The sequence below is a fragment of the Capronia epimyces genome (genome assembly GCF_000585565.1).
Source record: "Capronia epimyces CBS 606.96 chromosome Unknown aczIQ-supercont1.4, whole genome shotgun sequence".
NCBI classification, from domain to species: Eukaryota; Fungi; Ascomycota; class Eurotiomycetes; order Chaetothyriales; family Herpotrichiellaceae; genus Capronia; species Capronia epimyces.
In genome coordinates, this window is record NW_006912907.1 from 3709929 (window position 1) to 3718182 (window position 8254).

The following is an 8254-nucleotide window of genomic DNA, read 5'->3' on the forward strand; positions in this document are numbered from 1 at the left end:
AGACTGTGTCTGTATATGTATATATGTATCCAGCGCGGGGACTGCAACTGCATGAACTCTATCTTTTTTTCGCGGGGTGTCCAGGACGTCATTTCAGCTCGTGAGACTCGAAGACTCGTCGGGAGGATCTCAACTCTCAACCCCCAACCCCCGACCCCCGGTCTCAGCTTGACAAAGAAGAATAAGAGTTACGGCTGCTTCCCGTTGTCTCGACGTCATTGTCGCACCGAAGCCCTTGGCCTCGCCAGTGAGCGGCTGGGGCCAGGCAGTTGGTTGGGCAAGGCTTTGCTTGCGCCATGGCCGTTATTGGTCTGGTTGTCGCCTTAGGACACATGGGGGCTGCCGGCATCACAAGCGAGAAGAGAACCTGGGGAAGGGAGATGCTTGGTGGTGGGCCTGATCGCCTTCCTTAGCCCACGTAACTGATCTCTACTGTAACAATGGCATTGTTGGGCAGAGCTTCACATCAGTTGGTGTGAGTTGGTAGTTGGTATGGGGGCTGCATGGAGGAAGCAAATCTTGGCTCGATCGCCGCGTCGCGTGAGCTGAACATGACGTGAGGATGATGCACCCGCCGGTGCGCCCACTGGGCGTAAGTGGCGGTCCACTTTGACGAAGTTCGATTGAAACATGAGTGTTATACGAATATATTCGTGCATACTCTCTCCTCGTCTGATCTACACGTGCCACGCACGTGGGACAAGTCCTAGGACTATAAACTGGTGTCCTTTCGAGAGGACAGTCACTAGATTCACGGCGCTCATGCAGCATGACCTCGCGGGACCGGCCAGCTCGATTTGCTGTTTGATTTCAGAGCAGAGATGGGTCCATGCTGGCCATCTGGTACTGGTACTTGCAATCATGGCTGCGGCTCCATCCGCCATGGGAGCTGGTTAGCAGTTGACCACCGATTTGACTTCGTCTACAGTAACAGCAATGTAGAGCCGACGCTGCGTCTCATGGCAGTGGCGTTGTCAGGCCGGATCGGCGTGGTATCTTCTCGTCTGCGCCCTCTTTCATTGCCCGCCCAGGCTTTCAAGTTGTTTCTCGTCGAGGAAACGGACGCCGGCTGCGTCCAATGGTCCAGATGTGCAGACTGCCCGTGAGCAACCCTCCAAGCTTGTCCCATCTTTCAGTTCGCCTGTTCGGTCACCGTAGTCCCGAAGATGGGTGTTTAGTTTCCGCGCCTGAACAAAGACAAGGAGGCGTGCCGTGGCTGCGGGATGATGGGTGAAAGGACCGAAATCCTTCGACCCGGGAGATAGTCACCACATCTTCAAAAAGCTATTCTCGTGCATGCTCATCCTTGAGCTTCTTCAAGCCGCGACGGCCCCGATAGGTATCGAGAACTTCCTCGTTCTCCGTGCGCGGTGCTCCTGCTTCTTCTTTCTGTTCCACGCCCAGCGGTTTGGCCTGCTTTTCGGTCAAGAACTTCGACTCTTGTTTCTCTCCAGCTTTGGCATCTCGAAAAAGTTCCACACCACCTGTGCCTTGTACCGGATCGAGGACGCCGTGCCTGCGCAAGCTCTCACGGCGCATGTCTAGTTGGCCGCCATCCGCTTCCCGGTGAAGTCGGGCGTTTCTTTTAGCCGCTCGAATCGAGGTTACGGAGTAGGTGTAGAGAAGGCCAGCCATTACCACGGCTGCGATGGGTGCAGTGACAGCCTGCCGCCAGATTAGTGGGTGCGCTGGAAGAATCTGGTAGCTAAGCTACTCCTTACTCGAGGATTCCATGAGGAGCGTGAGCCTCCGGGCTTGACGACGGGAGCCATTGTTCGCAGGTATGGGTCAGGGTCATCCAGTAAATACTAAGGCGGCTGTTTACTTCTGGCAACGATCAAAAGATATCTGGAAGATTGACATTGTTATTGAATGCAAAGGCAGGACTGCAGGACAGGAAAGATTGACGTGTGGCCTGATTGGGTTTCTGGTGTCTGTCCTAAGGCTCCTTCTCCGCAATCTAGACCCTCAGCTCGTTACTTAGCACGGCATCCTCTCACACCTCTGACTCTGCCTAGACAGTAGGGAGCAGCCTCCTTGGCCGTGCCTTTGGGTGGCCATGGGATGTATGTACTTTGTGCATGGGTATAGGTGCTCCGTATATCAGAATTATTAATCCCCGGGCCATACTGTAGACAAACACTCGATCCGAACAGTCTCTGCTCCCTGCTCACACCAAAAAGCCTGCGCAATTTTCTGGCCTCTTATCTGACGTGAGAGGCTTGCTGACATCATCGCACCGCATGTGCTCCTACTCCTGATGCGGATGCGCGGGAAAAGCGGATCGGCCAGGATACCAGGCACCTACCAGGATGCTGGCCAGATACGATCGAAACAGAGGCGATGCAACAGACAAGCAAATGCATCATCCATCATCCATTATTGTCCAAATCCTGGGTTCGCTGGCCGGCTTCAACCACCAGATCTTTCAACCGGCCAGCTCCCAGAAAGCCAGAACCAAAATCGAAAACATCCAGAGGCACCATTGCGTGCTGCTCGCTATCGCTAGACACGACTAGTTACTATCGTTTGTACACTACGACAGAGGCCTGGTGAAGCTAGTGCCGTCACCTTCGCTTTCGCTCTCGCCATCACCCTCGCTCTCGTTTTGGAACCTTCGCCCGACATCTGTGTTTATCACCCAGACTCTCCCTTATCCCACTTATCTTCTCTGCTTCGCTCCTTCAAATCTCTCTTTTGGCTGCGTGTGTTCTTCACCATCCGCACACCCCCACCTACACGCCTCGCGATCGTTACCTCTCGTTGATCACCGCCTCGCACTCTCTGGAACTCTCACCGCATTGACCCAGTGTCTGCCGCCCCCGCAACCAGACCAGCAAATAGTTCTGCCTGCCATTGCGGCAAAGCCTCGACCTCCACAGCAAGGCAACAGTCTCTACGACTATCACACACGACTTATTCTTGCTTGTCGTATAGTATTGCGGTACATTACCAGCTCGAGCCGAGCGACCGAATAGCATCTTCCTATCTCCTCCGACCCCCTCCTTCGGCAGACACTAGCGAGCCACGCGAGGAAGGCCGACAAGACAGAAACACAATGACATCTTTGATTTTCGGTTCAATATGGTTGGGCCATAAAGGCCTTGTCAAAGCACGTCGGGACAAACAACGTCGGAAAAACTACGAGCGCTGGGAAGGTCTGCGCGACGAGTATGACGAGCAAAGGAAGATAACGAGAGAATCCAGGTCCCTAGACATCCAACGCACCGGCGCATCCTACGTCGATCCGGATGCCGACAGACCCATTCTGACGCTACGAGACCAGCAAGAGGCGAACGATGCTCGCACGAGTTGGCGGCCCCAAGAGGTCTTCGATGGTCCAACCTCCCCGGCTGCCCGACGTACCAGCGTTGAAGTCATTGCAGGTTCGGGCCTGAGAGCTGTCACAACCCACAAAACGGGCTCGACATGGGACGAAGAACTGCCGCAACCTCTCAAGGTCCACCGGCGGAATTGGGACGATCAGGGACCTCCAAACTCGAGCGCAAACGTGAGCAGGAGCGGGAGCGTCAGGAATGCCAGTGGAGTTTACACACCTCGAGACCGAAGCGCAAGTAATGCCTCGTCGGTATCCAAGACGTTCTCTCCTCACGTTGACACTGGCTTGCCAACTGGTGCATATCACTCGAGAAATGTCAGCGCGCCCACAAGTCTCCTCCAGGAAAGCATCGAACCGATTGAGAACAAGGTCCCCGGCGGGAAGATGGCTGAACTGATTGAGATGGGAGAATCGCCACAGCCCTCACCCGTGTCCAGTCCGCAATTGCAACCATTTTCCAGTCCCCAACTGCAGCCCTTTTCCGGTCCCCAATTACAACCCTTTTCCAGTCCCAAGCTGCAACCCTTCAACAGCCCGCCATCGCAACAATTCACTGGTTTTCAGACGAACCCTTTTGCGACTCAAGCACCTGTCGCGCAACCATTTGTTCAGCCTCCAGTTCAGCCTCTCGGCCAACCTTTTGCCCAACCAGTGTCACCAACCTTTCTGCCACCTACGTCTCAACTCGTGGCTCAACCTCTCGGCCAACCTCTCCAACCTCTCAGCCAACCTCAACCCCCATCAATTTCAGGGAATATGGAAGAATGGTGGAATCGTCCCTGAATAATCCTCAGTCATATCGGCATCATTAGACGGGGACGTGATGGTAAGTCCAGCTCAAAAGCACAATCGTCCTCCCAGGGCTGTCTGTGTCGCTTCGTACAGTCATGTATGCACCTGAAGCTCGGATCTTGTTTGCTATCTGGGCAGGATTCCCTTTTGTTAGCGCCGGCATCATGGGTCGATGAAGAGTATGTTATATTTCGCGAAGAGGATGGATGAGACCAGGAGAAAAGCAAGTTATTTTAGCAAGCGACGGCATGTTGTTGCGTTGCATCGAAGAGGTGGGGATATGAATAGCCGTGAAGTTCTGCACGAACTTACGATTCTAACAGCATGTTGATGTTGACGATTTGGATTTCGGATTGGCTGGTTTGTTGTTATGTGCTAGATTCATGGATATTTTTCCTTAACGCTTGCTGGTTTGTTGGTTTTTCCTCTTCTTTTTCTTCTCTTCTTTTGTTTTTTTTGGCGATGAGCATATCGTGGTCTAGAATAGACGGCGCAATTCCAAGATCGAGGACCAGAAGCCTGTCATCAGACGCACTGCAACTTCTGCACATACTATACAGATAGCGTCGTCGTATGCGTACATAGAACACCAGTACCAGTATCAGTACTCCTATCCGTACGTGTACCTAAGGTACCTACCTACCTACCTACCTACCTGCCTGCCTGCCTACCTACCTACCTACCTACCTACCTACATTACCCAACACTACCTATCACTACCTATCACTACCTACTATTAATCAATAAGGTATGTAGTAATGCTTAGAACCTCAAGTTTGCCATCCATCAGTGATCACTTTAGCCAGGTGTTGATCTTGTTCCTTCTACAGAGTACTTTGTACGTTAGGTACGTACGTATAGACTTTTCGGATCCCTGCCTAAAGATAGGCATTCATGAGAGGACCATCACAGCTCGTGATGACCCTTTCGCCTGTCCCCATGAACGAACTCTGGTGCGCTAGCCTCTCGAGGAGACTACAACGGAGGGTGAGGATTGAATGTATATATGTATACATTATATATGCCCCGAACTGTGCTTGATCCCTTGCCACTTTCGTTCAGGAAAGGGAGCAAGGCCGCTTTACTCGAGCACGTGACGGATGCCCGGCAGAGTACGAGGGAGCGCGCCCGAGCACTAGAGGAGCCGTAGGGAGCTTGTCTGATGCCTGTTCTCAGAAGCCAGTTCGGGCTCAAGGGGCCCCCTTTGGGCCTCGACGATGAGCCTCCACCACTATACTCAGCGGCGAATCTTAGCCTCTCCAAAGTCCATTTCCGTTTTCAAACCTGAGCATCTCGCTATTTGACGCGTGCCGTGATTGAGCCATTCTGAGCTGTGGCCGTGCAACCCTGGGCTCGGCTTAGCTCCCACTGAGGCACCATGAGCACAGCCCTGAGTCTTTGAATGTTCCCACAACTTTGGCCCCCTGGATTTCCCAGTTTTTGGTGTTTCACGTATTCGGAAGGCCCAAATCCCGGGCTTAATCTCGGTTATTGTTGCCAGCGCCATCATGGCCACTTTTCGGGCCACGCCACTTTACGAGGTCGATTTATCTAGAGCACTCTGTACACGCGATCCCACAATCGGTCTACCCACTAACGCGCGACATACGCATTCCCAAATCAGGCGCTAAGAGATTGACCTAACGCTTTTCCATGTTAGGTAAAGTGAAGCCCGTAACGATAACGAATCATCGATGAGTGAAATTTAGCCTCGTATTGTAAATACGACATATTTATCCGTTGACTCTCCCTACAGGAACCCGTGCTCCTCACCGACCGGCTCGGCAAAGTTAAGAGATATAATAGCGGTAAGGCATTCAATCCGTAACATCTCCCTAAAGTATGGCACGCTTTGCAGTGGCACAGAGAGAAAGGTCCTGTCTTTTACTCACAGCCACCTAATATGTAAATGCCGTTCTTGATCGTGAAGCTCTACAATCGCTACGAAGGACTTCGCTACATCTATGGTAAGTCTCGAGTGTGTTGTGCGGACGGAAGATCATGCTTTCACCGAACTGAAGGCTCAGTCACGCTACTTTGTCCGGGCTTCAGCTTGCCCCAGAAACTGACTGATGTGTTGTGAAGTCAAAGTAAAGTCTACGCGACTTGGTGCAGCCACGTAGGTGTGGTGTAGGATTTACTAATAGTTCGTGAAACTTAGCTTAAAGTCGCCACATAACTAGCCGGCTAATCCCCGCCCTAGCGTAGGTAGGGTTTAAAAGCTACCAGTCGCACTTCGTGATCGACGTACTCAAGGCTGGTGGAAGGCCTTATAAGAACCGTTACTCTTACTCTCTGACTCGTCATCGATATACAAAATTTCTACACTTATATATTCCCCGATATCGAATCTCTTGTCCTTGTTGCGCACTGGAATGCGGCCTTAAGTTAGAGATCCTACAGCTATTATTATATCCTTATCGCGGCCGAGTCCCTTCCTTTCGGTTCGCTTGGACCTAGGAAGCGGAACTTGCTTAGATGGCATGGTAAAAGGAGGGATAATACAATACTTTCGAATAATAATATACTGGTGTTAAGAGATATAGTCGCCCATCGCGAAGTTGTAGGTGCCGACGTTGCCGTAAGAAGAAGGAAATAGGTCTAAAGAACGCTTGAACTGAAGCTCTAGATCCGTCTCCGAGTTGTAACTACAGGCCTAAGTTGGAGCGACTCGAATGTAATGGATATACACACATACTAATCGAAAACTCAGAATAACGTGCTGCTGTGCTAGAAGATGAACGTGAGTATATAGCGTAAGTATTCCGTCGAGTTATTCGCCCTACTAGACGTAGTCTACGCAGTCCGAGACTACGAACTTTAGACTTCCCACGAGATCGACCACCCCTCCAGCCTCGACCCGTACATAACGTCATGAACGCAGACTATAATTTGCGAGATATCTTTAACTTCGAATTTATGGACGAAACTGAATTATATTAGTCCTCGCAAGCGCAGAATATAGGCACACCCTTCGGAGCGGATGCAACTCCCCTTCCTACGACGGTCCAATCTAGCGCGACGCTAAGTAAGGTATCGGGTGAGACACCTCGAGGATCCGTATTTCGAGGACGGCGTTCGTTATATCTAGAGAAGTTGAAGTTATTGCAAGAGGCGGAATGGGACCCAGACAAGATATATAATGAATATCCTCCGACTTGCCTTCACTACTCGATTAAGTGGAAGGTGAAGGTAAACGATAAAATTATCTCGAAGGACACTGAGCCGGACCTGGTGCTAGCACCGGCGTGCTACTAGGAGCGCTTCTTACATTTCCGGCTCGACAAGCTTCTTCGGAAGAAGATATCTAAAAACCGAAGCGTATGCTCTAACGAAACTAGTGTGGTAGTCTCGGTCACCGAGCGTTCACAGCGGGACCTTACCAAGCGATTTGATGAGACCGAAATTAATTAGGCCATTATTGAAAAACAGCTGGTCGCCTGGGAACAATACTTCCGGAAGGGAAAGAAACTGAGGATAGATATCTCGTTCAATTATATAGAAACTAGTCCGCAGTCAGCTAGTGGCTCTTCGAAAAAGGGGGATAAAAGGGGCCTAGTGTCGACTACTTAGCGAATACTAGCCGAACGGGAATCGCAGCTCGACGTAGAACAGCGAACCTCCGGACAGCCCTCTATTTAGAGAGAGGTGTATAGTCTTATACGCTATTTAGGCCCACTATATAATCTAGGTTCTTACTACTAGATTAATTTAGAAGGAAAGAAGTATTATAGCCTAAAAACTCACCACCTTAGAAACCTTATTAGGTATATCGAAAAGGGCGGCGTTCTATAAACTTATAATAACGTCCCTAACGACGTTCGGGAATAATTATACGCTAAAGAGTAGTAGAGATATAACCGAAAGTTAGGATATATGGCGATGTCGCCCGCTAATATTCCTCCGATTAGTATTACTAACGTTTTACCTAGTCCACCTTATTAGGCATCGCCACCAGCCTTATAGGTAGGAGTGAACAATATAATAGTAGCCGAGAGTTTAGACATCCCTAGCCTCCGCGATATCGCGTTAAGGAGGTATACTGAATGGTAGCAGTTACAGGTCGAGAATCTAATACTTAAAGAAGAGTTCGGAAAAGCTTATAATACGGTAATAGCGGAA

General features: G+C 50.7%; 2 protein-coding genes across 2 annotated transcripts; one reads left to right on the forward strand and one right to left on the reverse strand.

The window, feature by feature from the left end:
- Positions 1 to 1284: 1284 nt before the first annotated feature.
- On the reverse strand, positions 1285 to 1635 carry A1O3_05993 (uncharacterized protein; the record flags this gene model as incomplete). The annotated part of the gene is made up of 1 exon (XM_007736113.1): positions 1285 to 1635. One exon carries the CDS (start codon positions 1633 to 1635, stop codon positions 1285 to 1287), a length of 351 nt encoding a protein of 116 aa, XP_007734303.1.
- Positions 1636 to 3058: 1423 nt separating this feature from the next.
- Positions 3059 to 4123, forward strand: A1O3_05994 (uncharacterized protein; the record flags this gene model as incomplete). The annotated part of the gene is made up of 1 exon (XM_007736114.1): positions 3059 to 4123. One exon carries the CDS (start codon positions 3059 to 3061, stop codon positions 4121 to 4123), a length of 1065 nt encoding a protein of 354 aa, XP_007734304.1.
- Between the last annotated feature and the right edge of the window lie 4131 nt (positions 4124 to 8254).